At 46.9% G+C, this 23,797-nt stretch overlaps 1 protein-coding gene across 2 annotated transcripts in view; it reads right to left on the bottom strand.

Annotated features, from left to right (window-relative positions):
* Positions 1-23,797, bottom strand: part of LOC126426795 (neprilysin-2-like) — a 238,528-nt gene that overhangs the window by 103,903 nt on the left and 110,828 nt on the right. For both annotated transcript variants that reach the window (XM_050088794.1, XM_050088795.1), the window contains exon 3: positions 7,144-7,278. In XM_050088794.1, coding sequence (XP_049944751.1) covers positions 7,144-7,278 — 135 coding nt within the window. The remainder of the gene's footprint in view (positions 1-7,143; positions 7,279-23,797) is intronic.

Below are 23,797 nucleotides of genomic sequence, written 5' to 3'. Positions count from 1 at the left end.
CAGCAAATGATGGCCACCACGTTGAACATCTATTGGCCTGACATGTCGGGACACACTCTATTCCACTCCGTAATTGAAAACGGAGACCACGTGTGTACGTGCACCTCACCCCTCATGGTAATGTACATGTGAGTCAGTGAAAAAGACCAATAAAAAGGTGTTAGCATGTGGACGTAATGTGCTGTTCCAGTCTCTTCTGTACCTAAGGTCCATCACCGTTCCCTTTGGATCCCTACGTAGTTCGGTGCTCTCCGATACACACGACCGAACAGCGGAGGAGTGGTACTCGAGCGTCAACTTTAGGTTACAATATCTCCGGATGTAATTAACATTTTACAATGCAACAAACGGCACTGATTACGTATTTGTTTATATGTTCAGATGTGCTAACAAAACTAACGTGTTTCCATTTAAACAAACGTAGGTTTGTGTTAAAAAACATACTTCCGTGCATTTTTGTATGGTTTGTATTAAACAATTACACTAGCCCCTCTCCTCACGTTCGGTCTGTGGAATCGGTTCGTCAGTATTTGATGTGGTTTACGAAATATATCCAGCGGTAACGTTAGGTGACTCACCCTGTATATATTTTAGTAATTCAGGTAGTTTGCACAGTTTTGAGCAAAGTCCAGATGGAGCTACACTGAAGTTGGCTCTTTCATGTTAATACTGGGCTCTGATTGGATGAGAGAAGAGGGAGGTGGAATACTATCTAGTATGTGTGCGCCATTTTACGTAAACACAGGGTGTTTAAAAATGAATATACGGGTTTTAAGGCTTTGTAGCATATATTACATGCACCTTACAATTATACATAATACACCAAATCAAAGAGCAACTCAGTTTTTCTCGCAGTTATTCAGTGTGAACACCGATCACACATCGAGTGGACAGGCGAGTAGTTCCGAAACCTTGATCAATGTGTCAGGAGTAAGTGTTGCAATAACACTGTTTCTAAAGTCGGATAGGTCAGCTGGTATCGGAGGCACATACACACGATGGTGTTAGAGCGTGTGTGAACGTCGAGATGACGCATAAAGTCTAGCGACCCCTTGCGCCCGATCCACCAGTCGGATGCAACGTCGTTTAACCAGTCGCGTAGCGTTCCAAAGGATTGGAAAAGGGCACAGGTCATCCCCGTTTTCAAGAAGGGACGTCGAGCAGATGTGCAGAACTATAGACCTATATCTCTAACGCCGATCAGTTGTAGAATTTTGGAACACGTATTGTGTTCGAGTATAATGACTTTTCTGGAGACTAGAAATCTACTGTGTAGGAATCAGCATGGGTTTCGAAAAAGACGGTCATGTGAAACCCAGCTCGCGCTATTCGTCCTCGAGACTCAGAGGGCCATAGACACGGGTTCACAGGTAGATGCCGTGTTTCTTGACTTCCGCAAGGCGTTCGATACAGTTCCCCACAGTCGTTCAATGACAAAAGTAAGAGCATATGGACTATCAGACCAATTGTGTGATTGGATTGAGGAGTTCCTAGATAACAGGACGCAGCATGTCATTCTCAATGGAGAGAAGTCTTCCGAAGTAAGAGTGATTTCAGGTGTTCCGCAGGGGAGTGTTATAGGACCGTTGCTATTCACAATATACATAAATGACCTGGTGGATGACATCGGAACTTCACTGAGGCTTTTTGCGGATGATGCTGTGGTGTATCGAGAGGTTGTAACAATGGAAAATTGTACTGAAATGCGGGAGGATCTGCAGCGAATTGACGCTGGTGCAGGGAATGGCAATTGAATCTCAATGTAGAAAAGTGTAATGTGCTGCGAATACACAGAAAGATAGATCCTTTATCATTTAGCTACAAAATAGCAGGTCAGCAACTGGAAGCAGTTAATACCATAAATTATCTGGGAGTACGCATTAGGAGTGATTTAAAATGGAATGATCATATAATGTTGATCGTCGGTAAAGCAGATGCCAGACTGAGATTCATTGGAAGAATCATAAGGAAATGCAATCCGAAAACAAAGGAAGTAGGTTACAGTACGCTTGTTCGCCCACTGCTTGAATACTGGTCAGCAGTGTGGGTCCGTACCAGATAGGGTTGATAGAAGATACAGAGAAGATCCAACGGAGAGCAGCGCGCTTCGTTACAGGGTCATTTAGTAATCGCGAAAGCGTTACGGAGATGATAGATAAACTCTAGTGGAAGACTCTGCAGGAGAGACGCTCAGTAGCTCGGTACGGGCTTTTGTCAAAGTTTCGAGAACATACCTTCACCGAAGAGTCAAGCAGTATATTGCTCCCTCCTACGTATATCTCGCGAAGAGACCATGAGGATAAAATCAGAGAGATTAGAGCCCACACAGAGGCATACCGACCATCCTTCTTTCCACGAATAATACGAGACTGGAATAGAAGGGAGAACCGATAGAGGTACTCAAGGTACCCTCCGCCACACACCGTCAGGTGGCTTGCGGAGTATGGATGTAGATGTAGATGTACTGAGTTACGCCAGTGAGGCGGCTCACCGCCTTGCTCCCACATAAAGATGTGTTGTTCAGCGTCTTTCCACTGGGGCACGGGTCATACCTGTAGGACATCAAGATGAGAAACATCAGTTACAGTTGATTCACCGAAAAAGAAAGGCCCATAAACTTTCCGCAGGGATATTTCTTGGGGCTAAGCGTGAAAGACTCGCACTCTTTGTCATTCCATACTCTTCCCATTGCGCCCAAGTATAGAAACACAACTGTTTGATGTGATTCTTCAGTTTCTCCCGGCGTATTTGTTGCTCGAACAGGCCACGGGTATACTGGCCGGTTCATAGTGTCCAACGGGCACAATATTTCGGCGATCAGACGTGTCGCAACCGTCAGGTGCACATCGACGCTACGACAGATTCCGACGCACACGTCTTCGCGACCGCCGGCGCGCGGGCGCGGACGGCGAAGAGAGCGGCCCGCGGGGGGGCGGGGGGGGGGGGGGGGGGAGGGGATTTAAATCGGCCGCCCGACCTCAGGAGCTCACAAGGGGAGGTCGCCAATTGTGAAATTCAGATTCGATTCATACTGCGCGTAATAAAAGCTCATGGCCAGAGGTGTAATGTGGCAAAGCACCAAGATGCACTTCTCAGCCGTTGTCGAGAAAATCGACAGTTAAAAGAAACCGTTGCAGTGACATACTCTCTACGATTAATAGTCTTCGCAGCGTCGTGGTGCAGCGGTAAGTGCTCGGGTTCGTAATCTGAAGCTCGCCGGATGGAATCCCGCGCCATGCAACTTTTTTTATTATTTCTTTTTTTGTAATTTAAATGTGTATATATACACTCCTGGAAATGGAAAAAAGAACACATTGACACCGGTGTGTCAGACCCACCATACTTGCTCCGGACACTGCGAGAGGGCTGTACAAGCAATGATCACACGCACGGCAAAGCGGACACACCAGGAACCGCGGTGTTGGCCGTCGAATGGCGCTAGCTGCGCAGCATTTGTGCACCGCCGCCGTCAGTGTCAGCCAGTTTGCCGTGGCATACGGAGCTCCATCGCAGTCTTTAACACTGGTAGCATGCCGCGACAGCGTGGACGTGAACCGTATGTGCAGTTGACGGACTTTGAGCGAGGGCGTATAGTGGGCATGCGGGAGGCCGGGTGGACGTACCGCCGAATTGCTCAACACGTGGGGCGTGAGGTCTCCACAGTACATCGATGTTGTCGCCAGTGGTCGGCGGAAGGTGCACGTGCCCGTCGACCTGGGACCGGACCGCAGCGACGCACGGATGCACGCCAAGACCGTAGGATCCTACGCAGTGCCGTAGGGGACCGCACCGCCACTTCCCAGCAAATTAGGGACACTGTTGCTCCTGGGGTATCGGCGAGGACCATTCGCAACCGTCTCCATGAAGCTGGGCTACGGTCCCGCACACCGTTAGGCCGTCTTCCGCTCACGCCCCAACATCGTGCAGCCCGCCTCCAGTGGTGTCGCGACAGGCGTGAATGGAGGGACGAATAGAGACATGTCGTCTTCAGCGATGAGAGTCGCTTCTGCCTTGGTGCCAATGATGGTCGTATGCGTGTTTGGCGCCGTGCAGGTGAGCGCCACAATCAGGACTGCATACGACCGAGGCACACAGGGCCAACACCCGGCATCATGGTGTGGGGAGCGATCTCCTACACTGGCCGTACACCACTGGTGATCGTCGAGGGGACACTGAATAGTGCACGGTACATCCAAACCGTCATCGAACCCATCGTTCTACCATTCCTAGACCGGCAAGGGAACTTGCTGTTCCAACAGGACAATGCACGTCCGCATGTATCCCGTGCCACCCAACGTGCTCTAGAAGGTGTAAGTCAACTACCCTGGCCAGCAAGATCTCCGGATCTGTCCCCCATTGAGCATGTTTGGGACTGGATGAAGCGTCGTCTCACGCGGTCTGCACGTCCAGCACGAACGCTGGTCCAACTGAGGCGCCAGGTGGAAATGGCATGGCAAGCCGTTCCACAGGACTACATCCAGCATCTCTACGATCGTCTCCATGGGAGAATAGCAGCCTGCATTGCTGCGAAAGGTGGATATACACTGTACTAGTGCCGACATTGTGCATGCTCTGTTGCCTGTGTCTATGTGCCTGTGGTTCTGTCAGTGTGATCATGTGATGTATCTGACCCCAGGAATGTGTCAATAAAGTTTCCCCTTCCTGGGACAATGAATTCACGGTGTTCTTATTTCAATTTCCAGGAGTGTATATATATATATATATATATATATATATATATATATATATATATATATATAATTCCCGGCAATCAGTTGCAACAATTATGCACATAATAAGTTGTTGAAAGTCGTTTCTCGTGGAAAAATAAAACTTCAAATAAAACACAACATCACAAATAATATTCAAGTGGATACAATTTATTGGTAAGTTCGGTATATACTAACACATAATTAACAATTATTGACCAGAAGTAGCTGGAGTATCGCACGAACCAGAGTGATAGTTATCATAGAAACATGGAAAGCAGAAAACAGCACGAAGTCGAGCACATCTGATAAACGATGCGTTTTTACAAAAACTATTTTTTTTTAAATTATCTGTTGGGAAACACACCTGATTGACTTTCTGAAAAATTGTTCTATCGTTCGTCAGGTTTGATGCATACCACGCGTATCGTATCATATCGGCAAAACTCGGAGAAGACAATTGGTGGTGGACGATGGATTGGATTTATTTTAAGTATATATATATATATATATATATATATATATATATATATATATATATATATATATATATATATATATATTTGTGTGTGTGTGTGTGTGTGTGTGTGTGTGTGTATACATTTGAATTACAAAGAAACAAATAATAAAAAAAGTTGCCTGGCGCGAGATTCGATCCGGCGACCTTCGGATTACGAACCCGAGCGCTTACCGCTGCGCCACGACGCCGTAGAAAATTATTGAGCGTAGAGAGTATTTCACCGCAACGGTTTCTTTTAACTGTCGATTTTCTCGACAATGGCTGAGAAGTGCATCTTGGTGCTTTGCCACATTACACCTCTGGCCATGAGCTTTTATTATGCACAGTATGAATCGAATCTGAATTTCACAATTGGCGACCTCCCCTTGTCAGTTCGTGAGCGCACCTGACGGTTGCGACATGTCTGATCGCCGAAATATTGTGTCCGTTGCACACCATGGACCGGCACTATACCCGTGGACTGTTCCCCTGTTTGAGTTGCTCTTTCATTTGGTGTATTATTTACAATTGTAAGTTGAAAGTAATAAATGCTATGACGCCTTAAAGCCGGTATGTTCATTTTGAAACACCATGTAATGCGTATTTTTGCCTTTCTCGTTGAGGCGGCATGAAAAAAAAAATCATTCCGCCTCAACTTGAAAGGCATGTCTGGCAGCAAAAAAATGGTTCAACTGGCTCTGAGCACTATGCGACTTAACTTCTGAGGTCATCAGTCCCCTAGAACGTAGAACTACTTAAAGCTAACCAACCCAAGGACCTCACACACATCCATGCCGAAGGCAGGATTCGAACCTGCGACCGTAGCGGTCGCGCCGTTCCAGACTGTAGCGCCTAGAACCGCTCGGCCACACCGCCCGGCTATGTCTGGCAACATTTTGTAGTACTATTGTCTCATTAGGTGGAAAGAGGAGGAAGATGGTATATAAAGCACGACTGGTCCCTTTCCATTATCGTGCATGTTTAATGATTGGTTGGAGATAAGGAGGGAGAGAGGGGGGAAAGGGTGTCACTTGTTGTGTACATCAGAATTAAAGTAATTTGACACAAATTTTATGCATCATTGTAACACTACGCACTGACTGCTTGCAAAGAGGAGGGGTAAGGGGGTATAAAGCTCATGACTGGTCTGTTTCCAAAATCTTGGATTTTTAATACTGTTATGTGATTGGAGGGAGGCAAGGGTGAAGGAGGAGGGGGAATCGGCCGTAGTGGCCGGGAGGTTCTAGGCGCTACAGTCTGGAATCGCACGACCGTTACGGTCGCAGGTTCCAGTCCTGCTCGGGAATGGATGTGTGTGATGTCCTTAGGTTAGTTAGGTTTAAGTAGTTCTTCGTTCTAGGGGACTGATGACCTCAAAAGTTAAGTCCCATAGTGCTCAGAGCCATTTGAACCATTTTCGAGGAGGAGTAGAGGGAGAGGGAACTGGAATTTCATACTGTCGCGACTGTGTTGGTTCGGCAATCTCGGCTTTTTTTCTTTGGTTGTATAATTTTTAATACTGCACTGTGATCGGCTGGAGATAAGAGGGATGGGAAGTGGATATGAGAGGTTACTCTATATCCAAAATTATTGAGTGACTGATTGATTTTATTGATTGATGACGTCAGTAATAAGTCAGGTGATGTACTGGGTTCGAGATCCTCTATGATGTCATACACGATTATGTTGTCACCTGCAAGGTCGCTTCGAGGTCAAAGTGGACGAGGTAGTTGTCTGGTCTTTGCCCCCCCCCCCCCCCGCCCTCGCTCCGTTGCCACTCCTCCTCACGTGCTCTCCCCACAATACACAGAGCCAACCCCGTCACGAGACCACTGAAGCCTTCAGCTGCTGTGGTTCTCTTACTGCTGGACACGCAGTGTTACTGTGCGTTCCTAGTCGAGGGCAGTGAGTGGAGGGAACACGGGCGGTACTGACCTGCGCGCACGCACCCCGGCGTGAGGCAGACGTCCTGGAAGCTGTCGGCGCCGCTGGACCGCGTCGTCACCGGCGCCCGGCCGACTCCCGAGGACGCGTCCCCTCTGGACTCGACTGCCACCGGCCTCGGCGACTCTGCTCGGCAACAAATAGACAGCGTGCAAGGATCAGCGAAACAGCGAGCAGTCAGCTGTGGCGGGCAGGCGGCTCACAGATAGGCTCAGGCGGCAGTTGCAGCAGGTCGCAGATACGGAGGCTTATGCGACCACACTAAACCTCGTTTCACAGGAAGGAAGGACGGCTAGGGTTTAACACCGCATTCCACTGAAACGTACGGAATATAGGGCCCAGTTTTCTGAACGAATCGAAGAGTTCCAAGCAAATGGAATGTAGGAACTTAATCTTAACAGAGGGAAATGTTTAGACGTGAAAATAACTCCGCGCATACCCACAGGGAGTGTAAGAGGACCATTATTGTTCACACGACATAAACACTGAAGCGCCAAAGAAACTGGTATAGTCATGCGTATTTCAGCCGTGGTAAAATTTGCTGTTTTGAAGAGCGCGCCGCAGCGCGTAGTGTGAAGCAGTCGCCTTCCGTTTCTGGCGGTGGCGCCGCTGTGGCAGTCGCAGCTTTGGTGTCTCCCTCTGGTGGGAAAGGGGAGAGGTTGCCTGTTCACGTGCACTTAAGGGGCGCTATGAGCTCGCTATAGCCCCCCCCCCCCCCAAATTTAAGTCCCTCCAGATCCTTGAGCGTAATGTGCTCCGCCTCACCTTCCGTATTCGCCTCCCGTCCCCCACGCGGATCCTCTATGATCTCATTCCTTTCCCCCATCTGCTCCTGTTCCTCGAACATATCCGCATCCTCTACACCTCCCGCCGCCTTGAACCCCCTCACCCCCTGGTTGCTCCACTCCTCTCCCATCCACGCCCCATGCCACGTCTTCACTGTTGTGTCCCCCCTACCCTCCACCTCTACACCCTACATCTCCTTTCCCAAGTTGGCTTCCATCAACTCCCCCTCCCAGATGGTGCCCTCTCTCCCTCCATTTATCCCTCCTATCAACTCTGATCCTCACTCCCCTCCTTTCCTCCGTCCTTTCCCTGCGCTCCCTCTTCCTCCTCCCTTCCATCCTGTGTTTTCTGCCCGCCTACCCTCTCCCTTTCTCCCCCCCCCCCAAGTCCTTTTGTACTCCCCTCCTCTGCCTTCCCCACTACCTGGCACGTCTGCTCGGCACTCCCCACCCCTCTTATGGATCCTCCTCTTCCATTGGCTCCTTTCCCCCCCCCCCTCCCCCTTCACTTTTTCTCTCCTTCCCCCCTTTTTTCCCGTCATCTGACCAGTTTCCCCCCACCTGCTCTCGGCTGTGGTATGTCATATTTGTGCCAACTTTTTAGTGCCGTGTTTCAGAGAGTTCAGTGTTGTGCGTCTTTCCACAGTGTTGCGAACAGACATCATGCTGTCACTGCGTGTGCATTTTATATCTCTTGCGAACAGAACCCAGACTGTCGCTGTGTTTTTTAATCGTCTGTCTCTTATTTTTTCTGCTTCCTGTGTATTTCATTCGCATCATCAACCCTGTGTTTTATGTTTTAAGCTCCAGAATTTTCTGCCATTTTACCTTTAAGTCACCGATCTTATCGCCAACTGTTATTTTTTTTATTATCTTCATCTTTTTAAAACAAATTCTGTAGGCTGAAGAGCGGCGTAATAAGCTGCTCCCAGCCCGCCCCCTTTAGGGGGAATCGAAACTCAATAAAGGAAAAAAAAAAACTCGCTATAGGAGCGAGTCTGGCCAGTTGGTCAGCCGGGTCAATGTCGGGAAGTCAGTGTCTATCTGACGTCCGGAGTGTTAGGCCGCCAGCCTGCTCGAGTTTGCTCAGGCAATGGGCATTGTCGGTTCGATCGATCGGTTGGTCGGTCGCGCACTGAGACACGAGATGAGTTGTCCGCCTTGAGCGTCGGCGCACGTGACGTCGCCACGTCAGTCCAGTGCGCCGCGCCGTATAGCGAGGGGTAGTGGCTTCGCGGCCGACACGAGAGCAACAGGAGTCAACCCACGACGTCGGTCTGGCCGGCGCGAGCTGCGACGCCGTGAGACGGGAGATCGGCGCGCCTTCCTGCGTCCGTTGAAGCGGCTGGCAGCGGACGGTTCGGGGGTGCTGCGCCAGGTCTTCCCCAGAAATCGCAGAAGTTAAGTGATTCGTGAGATGCTGTTTCATTTACTTGTTAAATTCTACTTGTTTTCTTGGACAGTCTCTCGTCCCCAGCTTGCTCGTCTGTTTCTCGTCCGCATTTGTTAGGCAGTTAGTGTCTGTTTGTCTGTCTGTCGGTCTGCCGTACGTTAATAGCTGCCTCTGTCATGTTTGTCGGATTCGGTGTTAACGAATTTATTGCTTAAGGTGTAAAGGCCGAATTCCTGAAATATGTTTTTATCTTCCCTATCATCTTGAGAGGCGGTATATGTGTAGTGCAGAGCATGTTTGTACATTTTATGCAAGACTGAATTTCATGGGTTTTTATTTAAACGGTCATTTTAGTATATAAAGTTCCCACCCTTCCACCGTAAGAGTTTTCTTTTAAAAAGAAGTTGTACTTTCGGTGGCAAGTAATTTTTTTTAATGTGAGTGTTTTGTACCATTTCCATCCCTCCTACGGGGTGCATAGTTTATGTGTTGTTAAAATTTTTAGATTAAAGTAATCTGGTGTGTTGCAGATTTGCACCAGTGTAGTCTTTCAGAGGTTGTTGTGAGCGGTCGTGACTACCGCCGTGTTAAAATGGAGCGGCAGGCTTCTCTGCCCGAAAGCTCGTACTGTCAACAACAAAAAAAAGTTATTTCTGCCTCTGAATAAATTGTAACTTGATATTTAGAGTGTACTTTCTGATTTCAATTTTTAAATCTGTTTTTAAACAAAAGGAAAGGGTTTTTAGGAATAAAATTTCCATTTCTTGAAAGAAATTTGTTTTCATCAGTTACCCACTGGCAACTACTTCCACGCTCACATAGTGTTTTTAAATGTGTTTTAATGTTCTTGATGAATAGCTAGTAAATAAAGTAAATTCTTTAAGAAAAGATTTTGAAAGTAAAAACGCGATTCAGTATTCAAATACATAGATATGTAAACGGGCAAAATACGGTGCTGTGGTTGGCAACGCCTATATAAGACAACAAGTGTCTCACCCAGTTGTTAGATTGGTTACTGCTGCTACACTGGCTGGTTATCAAGATTTAAGTGACTTAGAACGTGGTGTTACAGTGGGCGCACGAGCGATGGGACACAGCATCTCCAAGGTAGCGATGAAGTGGGAATTTTGTCTTGTAACCATTTCATGAGTGTACCGTGAATCTCAGAAATCCGGTAAGACATCAAATCTCACACATTGCTGCTGCCGGAAAAAGATACCTCAAGAAGGGACCAACATCGAGCGGACAGAATAGTTCAGAGGGACAGAAGTCCAACCCTTCCTCAAATTCCTGGAGATTTGAATGCAGGGAGCGGCTGCCCCCATCGGATGTTCGAGTCCTCCCTCGGGCATGGCTGTGTGTGTTGTCCATAGGGCAAGTTAGTTTAAGTTAGATTAAGCTTAGGGACCGATGACCTAAGCAGTTTAGTCCCATATCATCTTACCGCAAATTTCCAATGTGGATTCCAGTCCATCAACAAGTCTCAGCATGTGAATCATTTAACGAAACATAATCGAAATGGGCTTTCGGAGCCGAAGGCTCACTCGTATACCCTCGATGTCTACTACAAATAAAGCTTTACGCCTCACCTTGTTCAAATGGCTCTAAGCACTATGGCACTTAACTTCTGAGGTCATCAGTGCATTAGAACTTAGAACTACTTAAACCTAACTAACCTAAGGACATCAGACACATCCATGCCCGAAGCAGGATTCGAACCTGCGACCGTAGCGGTCGTGCGGTTCCAGACTGTAGCGCCTGGAACCGCTCGGTCACCCCGGCCGGCGCCTCACCTGGGCCTGTCAACACTGGCATTGGACTGTTCAAGACTGTTACAAATTGTGACTGTTTCAAATTGTATCGAGAGGATGGATGTGTGCGGCTATGGAGGCAACCTAACGAACCCGTGGACCCTGCATGTCAGCAGGGGACTGTTCAAGCTGGTGGACGCTCAGTAATGGTGTGGGACGTGTGCAGTTTGAGTGATATGAGACGACTGATGCGTCTAGATACGACTGTGACAGGTGACACGTATGTAAGCATCCTGTCTGATCACCTGCATCCACTTGTGTCCACTGTGCATTCTGACAAACTTGGACAATTCCAGCATGACAATGCGACGCTCTACACGTCCAGAATTGCGACAGGGTGGCTCCAGGAACAGTCTACTGAGTTTAAACACTTCCGCTTGCCACCAAGCTCCCCAGAAAAGATCATGATCGGGCACATCTGGGATACCTTGCAACGTGTTCATCATAAGAGATCTCCACCCTCTCGTACTCTTAGGGATTTATGGACTGCCCTGCACGATTCATGGTGTCAATTCCCTCCAGCACTACTCCAGACATTAGTCATCCCATGTAGTGTTGCGCCGCTTCTGTGTGCTCGCAGTGGCGTTACACGATATTAGGCTGGTGTATCAGTTTCTCTGGTTCTTCACTGTAAATGACAGAGTGGATGACGTCGGAACTCCATGATGCTATTGGTCTTGATGATGCTGTGCATAGAGAAGTCCAAATTCCAGTAAAACTGTAACGAATCCATGAAGACCTGCAGAGGCTGAAGTGTCGTCCACTGATTAGAACTTCTTTGTCATCATATGCAAATACAGGGTGATCATTAATAACACCAACAAATTGCAGGGACGGATTCGTGTGGCTGGAAATGGAAGAAAAAGGTCCTAGGAACGTATGTCCAGAATTCGGTCGTTGCCGCAGTAGATGGCGCTGACGGATGACAGTTGTGTCACTGACCATGTGATCGACACAGCGAACTACAAGCAGCAGAATGGTTCGTCAATAGAGAGGGTTGATAAAGGGAATCCAATAATTGTGACGTTCCGGTGCATAAACCACCGACAAAATCCTTCATGTAGAAAGAAATCTGATGCTGATAATCCATGCACTGACTGCAGGCGATATGAACAGTAGCGTCTGTCGTGCAGGACACACGTAATCGTGCCATGGATTACACCGGCGACTTTCCAGGAGCTTCTTCTAGGGTTCATCTCAGTACCCTGTAGAACCCGGTCCTCTAGATCTGGTGCACGCACAGTCCGCCACCTCCCTGCACGTTTGCCTGTCTGAAAGGACCCGCGATCACACAGACGCCCAAAAAGGGCTCGAAATGTCGTGTGATGTGGTTGGTGTCTGTAAGGGTACTTGTTTCAGTATAGCTGTGCTGCCTCTCGACCTTTGGCCATACACAATGGCCATCTCGGCTTCTTCCCGACACGAATACTGGACCATTCTGCTGCTTACAGCACGCTCGTGAATCACCCAGCATCAACACACAGGCAGCACATGACAGGTGGTCAGATCAACTATCATTTGACAGCGCTATCTACCGTGGCAACAATGCGTTTCCAGACAAATATTCGTAAGACCTTTTTTCCTCCATTTCCGGTCTGGAATCCGTCCCTGCAGTTCGTTGGTTTTATTAATGTTCACCCTGTGTATGTCCAAACTTTTGTTAGAGTACCATATATCTCTCTATCCAAGAATGAATCCCCTAGCGGGGCCTGCTGGTTAATGTGATGTGGCATGTTAATTTTAAGGGGTGGCCGGATTCCCTTCCTGTCACCACCCTGTACCCCTGGGCACGAATTAGTGTAACCCAAGTGTCTGCAGCTAGTGTAATCCATTAAATAGTGTGAATGTGTTCAGATGTCTGCTAGCCATGTAACTGAGGTAGAACTTGGGTACCAGCACGGTATTCACCTAACAGGATGTGGAGAACCGCCTAAAACCCACATCCAGGCTGGCCTGCACACCGGCCCTCGTCGGTAATCTGCTGGGCAGATTCGATACGAGACCAGCGCTCCTACACGAGTCCTGGAAGCAGCGCGGTAGTGGTCTCAGCTACCCTGGTGAGTATCATACATATATATATATATACACGATTTAGGAGACAATCTGAGCACCCATCTTACGTTGTTTGCACCTGATGCTGAGCTTTATCGCCTCCTAAACTCATCAGAACATCAAAACAATTTGCAAAACGATTTAGAAAAAATATGTATATGGTGCAAAAATTGGGATTTGACACTAAATAATGAAAAGTGTCAGGTCATCCACATTAGTGCTAAAAGCAATCCGTTAAACTTCGGTTATGAGGTAAATCAGTCAAATCTGAAGGCCGTAAATTCAATAAAATACCTAGATGTTACAATTACGAACAACTTAAATAGGAAAGAACACATAGAAAATGTTGTGGGGAAGGCAAACCAAAGACTGCGATTTACTGGCGGAACACTTAGAACATGTAACAGATGTACTAAAAAGAGTGCCTACACTACGGTTGTCCGTCCTCTTTTAGAATACTGGTGCGCGGTGTGGGAGTCTTACCAGGTAGGACTGACGGAGTACATTGAGGAAGTTCACGGAAGGACAGCACGGTATGTATTGTCGAGAAATAGGGGAGAGAGTGTCGCTTACACGATACGGGGTTTGGGGTGGACATAATTAAAACATAAACGTTTTTCGTCGCGGCGAGATCTTTTCACGAAATTTCAAATACCAACGTACTCCCTCGAATGTGAAGAAAATTTTCTGAAGCCCACACAGGGAGAAAATATGCTCGTCATAATGTAAGAGAAATCACAGCTCGTACGGAAATTCTTAAGTGTTCAGCTTTACCACACATGGGGTGGTAAACAGATAGTGCTAAATGTTTCGATGAATTATGTGCCAGGCACTTGGGTATGCAGTTCAGGGTAGTCATCTAAATACGATGTACACGTTCTGCCTCTCTGGCATACCATGTTTTGCCTCGCACCCTATACTCTCCCGGCTTTGCACCCAATGACTTCTTTCACTTTCGACGGATAAACAAACCTTAACGTGACAGGCGTTTCGAGAATTACGACGAGGTGACTTTGGAGCTGGAGGTTTCCCGAACTGCGAAAATGCAGACTTGAACGACCGAGGATGAACACCGTCTCAAACTTTCATCCTTGTGGCTGGCCTCTTTCGAGCTCTATTTGACTTCTTGTGTAACTCCATCCGGAGCTTCGGTGGCGCGTCAAACGCTTTGCAATAGGCGTCCGTAAAAAGTCTTTCTGTGCTTCCGACGATAGTACTGCCCCTTAACGGTGTGTGTGCCGTGCTAGTTCAGCATAGTCTGTCGCCAGCATAACCTTGTACGTTACAGCATTGTCGCTTCTGGTGTTCCACGTGTTACGTATGTGCCGAGGAAAAGAGACGCGGCACTGGTATTCATTAAGCCGAAAAAACAGTACTTTGCGTTTGCGTAACATGGGGGATGGCGTGTTTCTAAAGACTGTAATCCAGAGCTGGTTGCGAGAACCTTTTGTCTCCGAAGCGATGTGAGAACGTAAAATACTGGGCGGGTCGAGGTGAAGAGGCGGCTGTCACAGCTGATGTTGGATGTTAGCAGCACGGAGATGGTTTTTTAACGATAACGATTTCTCCCTATGCAGGTGAGCGAAAAATTTTTTTCGCATTTGGAGGAGGACGCTGGAGATTGAAATTTCGAGAAATCTCGCCGCGACGAAAAACGCTTATGATTTAATGATCTACGCGCCAATTCCTGTATCGTATCCGCGGCAGTCTCTCTCTCTATTTTCGACAGTACGAAACGTGCTGCCCTTCTTTGAACTTTCTCGACGTGTCTCAGCATTATGGAATACCTCAAGGAAAATGATCTACTGACACGCAGGCAACACGGATTAAGAAAATATCCTTCTAGTGAAACACAATTAACTCTTCAAATAACTTAAGGGTTTGCTGCCAGGTGACGTCGTCGACCACCGCCGATATTTCGACAGGAGCACACCCAGCCGTTGTCAAGGCACAACTGCAAGGAGGAAGCAATGTGCAAGGGAATTTAATACCCCGGTTCGCAGAGGACAAACAAGGAAGATACCACCACACACAGAACAAGTAACCGCAGAGTCAACACACAACCAAAGATAACCAACATCAGAAATATCGGTAGTGACTATTAATCAACAGGTGAGGTAGCACTACTTCTGTCCCTCTATTTTTTGATGAGGGACGGAGCCGGATTCCAAGTAGCATTTAAACAAAATCCACCATCTCTGTTTATTAGGTTGCTTGATAGCCTGATTTCAACAGCTTCCTTAATAACACTATCCCAATAGCTGGACGTGCAAGCCAGAATCTCCGTGTTTGTTGTATTCCATAGGATGACCAGTGTCAAGGCAATGTTGTGCAATAGCGGATTTGCTCGGCTGTTGTAAGCATGTGTGACGCTTATGTTCAGTACACCGGTCTTCCACAGTCCTGATTGTCTGACCGGTATATGACATGCCACAACTGCAAGGAATACGATAGACACCAGCCTTACGCAAAGCAAGATCATCTTTTACGGACGCCAACAGGGCGTTAATCTTAGAAGGCGGTCGAAAAACACATTTCACGGTCGTATTTCCGCAAAATACGGCCAATTCTGATGGAAATGCTCCCTGCGTAAGGCAAAAAGGCCGTAGACTTGGGTGCCACTTCGTTGCTATCGTCACTCAGCCGTTGCACAGAAGGCTGATGGCGCAACACTCGTTTAGATCAAACCATTCTGACGAAAGGTGACTTCGAGATGTGATAACTCAGCTGCCAAACTTTCAGGGTCTGAGATAACGTGGGCCCTGTGAACCAAGGTACGAAGTACTCCTTCGCGCTGAGATGGATGGTGACAACTATCAGCTTGCAGATACAAGTCAGTGTGGGTGGGCTTCCTATGAACAGAATGTCCCAACGTGCCATCAGTCTTCCTGCTGAGCAACACATCAAGGAAGGGAAGGCATCCATTCTTTTCCACCTCCATAGTGAACTGAATATTCGGGTGGATTGAATTCAGGTGTTCCAAAAACCGGTTTAAATTCTCACTAGCATGAGCCCAAACAACAAAAGTATCATCTACATATCTGAAAAAAACACAGGACTGTGGATGACCGGTGTATTGAACATAAACGTCACACACGCTTACAATAGCCGAGCAAATCCGCTATTGCACAACATTGCCTTACCAACGGTCATCCTACGGAATACAACAACACGGAGATTCTGGCTTTGCAGCTATTGGGATAGTGTTATTAAGGAAGCTCTTGAAATCAAGCTATCAACCAATCTTATAAACAGAGATGGTGGATTTTGTTTAATTGCTGTCCCTCATCAGAAGACAGAATCAGTGCTACCTCACCTGTTGATTAACAGTCACTACCAATATTTCTGACGTTGGTTATCCTTGGTTGTGTGTTGACTCTGCGGTCACTTGTTCTGTGTGTGGTATCTTCCTTGTTTCTCCTCTGTGAACCGGGGTATTAAATTCCCTTGCACATTGCTTCCTCCTTGCAGTTGTGCCTTGAGAATGGCAGGGTGTGCTCCTGCCGAAATATCGGCGGTGGTCGACGACGTCACCCGGCAGCAAACCCGTAAGTTATTTGAACATTCACTTCACCGGGAAAAGTTAAGGTCTCACAAGTAACTCATCACTCAAAACCTCAGGGCTATAGGGCTGTGGTCGATGTTCAAAACTTTCTCCAACGTTTCCTCTCCTGTTAATCCGGCTGTTGCACAATTTGTTTATGGAGAACTTTGAACACCAGGCGTTGCACACTGCCGGCAAAAGACCAGCCAGGTGGTACCTCTATGTCGATGATACAGGGCGACAATTACTGAACTACACGAAATTATCTCGTCATAACGACTGAACTGTTACGTTAGAACTTTCTAACTGCACGGTTGGCCGAGGGGCATGGTAGGAGTTCGTATGCGCATGTACGGTTTGGTTTAGCGATGAAGCCCGGTTTCATTTCGACGGCTCCGTCAGTAAGGGAAACTGGCGCATTTGGGGGACTTGAGAATCCGAATTTCGCGGTCGAGAAGTCTCTTCTCACTCAACAGGTGACTGTGCGGTGTCCAGTGTGCAGTCACGGAATAATCGGTGCAATGTTCCTCAACGGGAGGGTGTAGAGATGGGTCGTTCGCGAACTAACGGGTCCAAAGGAACGGTTCACCACCATGAACGGAACGAGCGAGGAACGAATTCTAAGGAACAGTCTTTCATAGTTCACTTTCTACTTACAGTTCCCGGGAACGGGACACGGTTTGTCTCGTTCCCGCAACGGCACGTCGGCCGGTCTCGTGCCGGCTTCGGTCCCGTTCCCCTCTCTGCCTCGGTCTCGCTCGGCCGGATTCGTGCTTCTTCGCGTGGCCGCTCGTCGCAGTTCCCCTGCCGACTGCTCCTAGTTGCTTCAGTGTCGAGTTGTCATTCGTTTCATTCACTGCACAGGCCCATTCTAAATCTGTTTCAAACCTTTTTTGAACTTCTGGTTCTTTTCGTATTCTATTCGCCATCCATGACCAGTAATTAAAATGTACTTTACAATTACGTAAATTACATACAAAATTACGAGGTATGTAATACATACATCTTTTCAGGTAACAAAACGGTATAGCTTACTTCTCTATTTCGATAAACAGCCGGAGAAATACGTGTAAAAAGGCAAGATTTTTGGTTATTACACATGCAAAGGAAGTCGGCACGGCACACACATGTGGCCATTTTCCATCTTCTTTTGATCCAAGGTAAAAGAGCACGTTCTTTGTTATGGAAGGCAGACCGACTGATAATCAAATGAAGCCCGCGACCCCATAACCGAGTATCTGGTGTCACATTTTGTAAACAGAGAACGATAACTCCTACAATGTTCTTTCAGTGGTACAGGGCGGCACACGAAAAATCGGCCCGGGGTACTGGACTGCTCATTGTCACTCACCAATCGTCATCTATTGTTTCGAAGCCGTTGTTTGCATTAGCTTATTTGTTATTTCTTCACTGCCTAATTAATACATGTTTATCTATTCCGCTCCTGGCGGTCAACAAATCGTACGTAATTGACGAGTGGTCTGTACTCGGGGCCGGTTTTTCGTGCGACACCTTATATTATTTCTCTGTGGTCAGCCACATAACGGTACAGTTGGCTAAATGAGAGGTTTTGCAGAATCACGAAAATTACAAGTGTGTGAGAATTGTGTTATGAATAGAGTAGAGTCTCTGTACTGAAGGGGGAAGGCAAGTGCTCCGTCTTGGCGCCCTCCGTCTTCAGTCACCTATGCTACTAATTTTCAATTTTTCATAAGAACCAAATACAGAGCAAAAATGACCCGAGTAAAAATGAACGGTTCCCAAAAAAAGAGCGATCAGCAGTGAACTAGTTCCCAAGGATGAACGAGTTTGCCCATGTCTAGCACAGTGACTACCAAGGTTTTGGAAGATTATTTCGTCCTCGTTACCCAAAGTGACTCTGATTACGACAAGATTTGGTTCATGCAAGACGGAGCTCGACCCCATCAAAGCAGGAGAGTATTTGGTGTCCTTGAGGAGCACTTTCGGAACCACATTTTGGCTCTGGGGTACCCAGAGGCCGCTGGCATAGGGCTCGATGTTCTTCGGATCTGAACACGTGTGACTCCTTTCTGTGGGGCTGTAAAGACAAGGTGTACAGCAATAACCCAGACACCATTGCTCAGCTGACAACAGCCATTCAGGAGGTAATCATCGATGTTGCGACACTTCAGCGGGTCATGCAGAATTTCGCTATTCGTCTGCGCCACATCATCCACAATGATGACAGGCATATCCAACATGTCATAACCTAAATCCGAATATCTGTAACGACATTTACATTTTGAATCAAGTGTGTACACGCCGTAGTTTGTAAGTAATTTAAGTTTTCTTCACATAGTTCAATAATTGTCAGCCTGTACATAGAGAGAAAGGAACATCGTAACTACAATAAGTGAAACGGGGGGGCTGTCATGGGACGGTTGAAGCGTTCGTTTATCCTGCGTGCTATTCAAAAGTGGAACTGTACAGAAATAGAGAGAAAGTGTTTCGATGAACAACCCTCTGCCAACCACTTAAGAATGACTTGTAGGGCAGTGACGTGGATGTAGGTGCAGACCTGTAGATGCAGACCTTACATCGCTCCTGCCGGGACCCTGTGTATCGGGAGAGTGACTCATGCGCGCGAAGTGACAGATGATCTGAAGCGTGTTCAGTCGAGTAAGGAGTTCCAATTTTAATCTGCTAGAGGACAGTAGCGGACAGGACTAAACAGAAAGAACTACACTACTGGCCATTAAAATTGCTACACCACGAATATGACGTGCTACAGACGAGAAATTTAACCGACAGGAAGAAGATGCTGTGATTTGCAAATGATTAGCTTTTCAGACTGTTCACACAAGGTTGGCGCCGGTGGCGACACCTACAACGTGCTGACATGAGGAAAGTTTCCAACCGATTTCTCATACACAAACAGCAGTTGACCGGCGTTGCCTGGTGAAACGTTTTGTGATGCCTCGTGTAAGGAGGAGAAATGCGTACCATCACGTTTCCGACTTTGATAAAGGTCGGATTGTAGCCTATCCCGATTGCGGTTTATCGTATCGCGACATTGCTGCTCGCGTCGGTCGAGATCCAATGACTGTTACCAGAATATGGAATCGGTGGGTTCAGGAGGGTAATACGGAACACCGTGTTGGATCCCAACGGCCTCCTATCACTAGCAGTCGACACGACAGGCATCTTATCCGCACGGCTGTAACGGATCGTGCAGCCACGTCTCGATCCCTGAGTCAACAGATGGGGACGTCTGCAAGACAACAACCATCTGCACGAACAGCTCGACGACGTTTGCAGCAGCACGGACTATCAGCTCGGAGACCGTGGCTGCGGTTACCCTTGACGCTGCATCACAGACAGGAGCGCCTGCGATGGTGTGCTCGACGACGAACCTGGGTGCACGAATAGCAAAACGTCATTTTTTCGGATGAATCCAGGTTCTGTTTACAGCATCATGATGGTCGAATGCGTGTTTGGCGACATCGCGGTGAACGCACATTGGAAGCGTGTATTCGTCATCGCCATACTGGCGTATCACCCGGCGTGATGGTGTAGGGTGCCATTGGTTACACGTCTTGGTCACCTCTTGTTCGCATTGGTGCCACTTTGAACAATGGACGTTACATTTCAGATGTGTTACGACCCGTGGCTCTACCCTTCATTCGATCTCTGCGAAACCCTACATTTTGCAGGATAATGCACGACCGCATGTTGCAGGTCCTGTACGGGCCTTTCTGTATACACAAAATGTTTGACTGCTGCCCTGGCCAGCACATTCTCCAGATTCCTTACCAATTGAAAACGTCAGGTCAATGGTGGCCGAGCAACTGGCTCGTCACAAGACGCCAGTCACTACTCTTGATGCACTGTGGTATCGTGTTGAAGCTGCATGGGCAGCTGTACCTGTACACGCCATCCAAGCTCTGTTTGACTCAATGCCCAGGCGTATCAAGGCCGTTATTACGACCAGAGGTTCTGGGTACTGATTTCTCAGGATCTGTGCACCGAAATTGCGTGAAAATGTAACCACATGTCAATTCTAGTATAATATATTTGTCGAATGAATACCCATTTATCATCTGCATTTCTTCTTGGTTTATTAATTTTAATGGCCAGTGGTGTATATTTTTAATCTGCACTGTCTGAAGAAAGAGAAATTTTTCGAAATGTCAAGGATGTGTGTTTTCCCTTAGAAATTCTGAACATTCCCCGACAAATGCGGCAAAACTGCGTTCATTCGATGCACTCGACACCGTTTCAATTTATGTTGTCTATGTCTGTATGACAGATACCATCCTGCAGCGAGTGATGTCGAGAGCAAACCCGACAAGTAACTGCAGATCACTCTTGTTGTCTGGCACTTTATGATTTACTATATTACTGTTTGTGAATAACGTCATTCGCATCATCATTTATCGAACTCTGACTTTGGCTTTCCAAGTCTGTCCCTCGTCCTTGAAAATTTGATTAAAAAATTGTAAATACTAAAATAAAATATGAAATTCACTACAAGTTCATGAATACGCACGTCAGTTTTTTCATCATATTACTTCTCAAACGTCATATATGTTAAATAATGCGACCTAGAAATGAAAAAAAAATGCAGATTAAAATATTAGTGCTAGCGGGCTTCAAACTGTTGTTAAGTTAGTAGCCTCTGCTTGATTATGCGTGTGTGTGTGTGTGTGTGTGTGTGTGTGTGTGTGTGCGTGTGTGTGTGTGTGTGTTATTGTAAATACAAACCTGCATTGCCGACCGCTGTGGCCGATCGGTTCTAGACGCTTCCGTCTGGAACTGCGCGATCGCTACGGTCGCAGGTTCGAATCCTGCCTCGGGCATGGATGTGTGTGATGTCCTTAGGTTAGTTAAGTTTAAGTTGTTCTTAGGGGACTGATGACCTCGGATGTTAAGTCCCATAGTGCCCAGGGCCATTTGAACGAACCTGGATTGTGAACTGACAAGCTAAATGTGCTACTGAGCTGAAAGGCACGTCAGTTACATCAAACTGAAAAGAATCCTGCGTGTGTGATAACTGATTTGGCTCGTAAGAAAATAAATAAGCAAACCCATAATTTCACGTACTGTAGACTTGGTCAGTGCGAACTGTTTGAAGAACAAAACCGTAACTGTATAAAAAACCAAATTGTGATGTCGACCTGTATAAGAAAGTAACCTCAAACACACGAAAATTTCTGCACTGATATATGGCGCTCGTAAAATAAAGAAACTGACGGAACCAACATTGCTCAAAGGAAACGAGACAATCGCGTATTGTGATTCTCACCTGCAAAATGAAGTACTGGCAGAAACAGCAACACAGCAAGACTCCGCAAAAGCTCAAAAAATGCTGCTAAAAGTTAACTACAGTTGATCAGGCGAAATTGCGTTCATAGTCTTCATACCGAATATCAATAGAAGACACGACTCAACATTTAGGTTCTGAAATTTCACTTAGGAAGTAATGTAGCAAAGAAAACAATTATAGACTCTAATATGAAAATTAATTTAATCTAATAACTACGATGGTACAGTAAATTAACTCAGAGGATCAATCAATAGCGTAATTATCAAAAAGTCGACTGTTACAAAGGTGAAGTGGACCAACAACACGAGTCTACAAAAGTAAAAATAAACTTTTTATCTCCTCAAATAATAACGTTTTCTCCATCTCCAAACCTTTATCTCCGTATACTACACAGCAATTCTTCTGAGCCATCAATCCTGCTAGTAATAAAGCTGCAACTCACATATTTCCAAAATTGCGTCCATGCGTTACACTGTACAGTCCACGAATCCCCGCCTGCTGCATATCCCCGCTTTCCTCTCTACTGGCTGTCAGAGATTCTACGACTCCATCGTGCTGTCACTGCACACACAGATACTGTTGCCCAACAACTGTTTCTCTGACCATGATTGTTCAAATATATTGTTTTCCTTTACAAATATTAACACACCCAGTAACATCATCAAAAAATAGCCATCTTCCACTGTCGTCTCGTCCACTGCCCTCTAGCAACGAGGAGCGCTACTCACTTTTTTTTCGTTCTTAATCTCGTTCTGTTTGTTGCATTTCTTCAGGGCGGATGTCCCATGACATCCACTCAAGGTCATCGTGGGCAGCTAACTCTCTGACTGAACGCACTAAGCTAGCGTGCGGGCATCCATTTGATCACCATTACTTCTCCCGGCACGTATCTCAGCACAGATACGAGGTGCATTCAAGTTCTAAGGCCTCCGATTTTTTTTCTCCCGACTGGAAAGAGATAGAAACATGCACATTGTTTTAAAATGAGGCCGCGTTCATTGTCAATACGTCCCAGAGATGGCAGCACCGTACGGCAGATGGAATTTTACCGCCAGCGGCGAGAATAAGAACTGTTTTAAATACTTAAAATGGCGACGTTTTCCTTACTTGAACAGCGTGCAATCATTCGTTTTCTGAATTTGCGTGGTGTGAAACCAACTGAAATTCATCGACAGTTGAAGGAGACATGTGGTGATGGAGTTATGGATGTGTCGAAAGTGCGTTCGTGGGTTGCGACAGTTTAATGAAGGCAGAACATCGTGTGACAACAAACCGAAACAACCTCGGGCTTGCACAAGCCAGTCTGACGACACGATCGAGAAAGTGGAGAGAATTGTTTTGAGGGATCGCCAAATGACTGTCGAACAGATCACCTCCAGAGTTGGCATTTCTGTGGGTTCTGTGCACACAATCCTGCATGACGACCTGAAAATGCGAAAAGTGTCATCCAGGTGGGTGCCAGGAATGCTGACGGATGACCACACGGCTGCCCGTGAGGCACGTTGCCGAGCAATGTTGACATGCAACGACAGCACGAATGGGACTTTCTTTTCATCGGTTGTGACAATGGATGAGACGTGGATGCCATTTTTCAATGCAGAAACAAAGCGCCAGTCAGCTCAATGGAAGCACACAGATTCACCGCCACCATAAAAATTTTGGGTAACCGCCAGTGCTGAAAAAATGATGGTGTCCATGTTCTGGGACAGCAAGGGCGTAATCCTTACCCATTGCTTTCCAAAGGGCACTGCGGTAACAGGTGCATCCTACGAA

Source organism: Schistocerca serialis, chromosome 11 (genome assembly GCF_023864345.2).
Source record: "Schistocerca serialis cubense isolate TAMUIC-IGC-003099 chromosome 11, iqSchSeri2.2, whole genome shotgun sequence".
Lineage (NCBI taxonomy): Eukaryota > Metazoa > Arthropoda > Insecta > Orthoptera > Acrididae > Schistocerca > Schistocerca serialis.
Note: the sequence above shows the minus strand (reverse complement) of the source record. Positions and strands in the feature narration are given on the sequence as shown.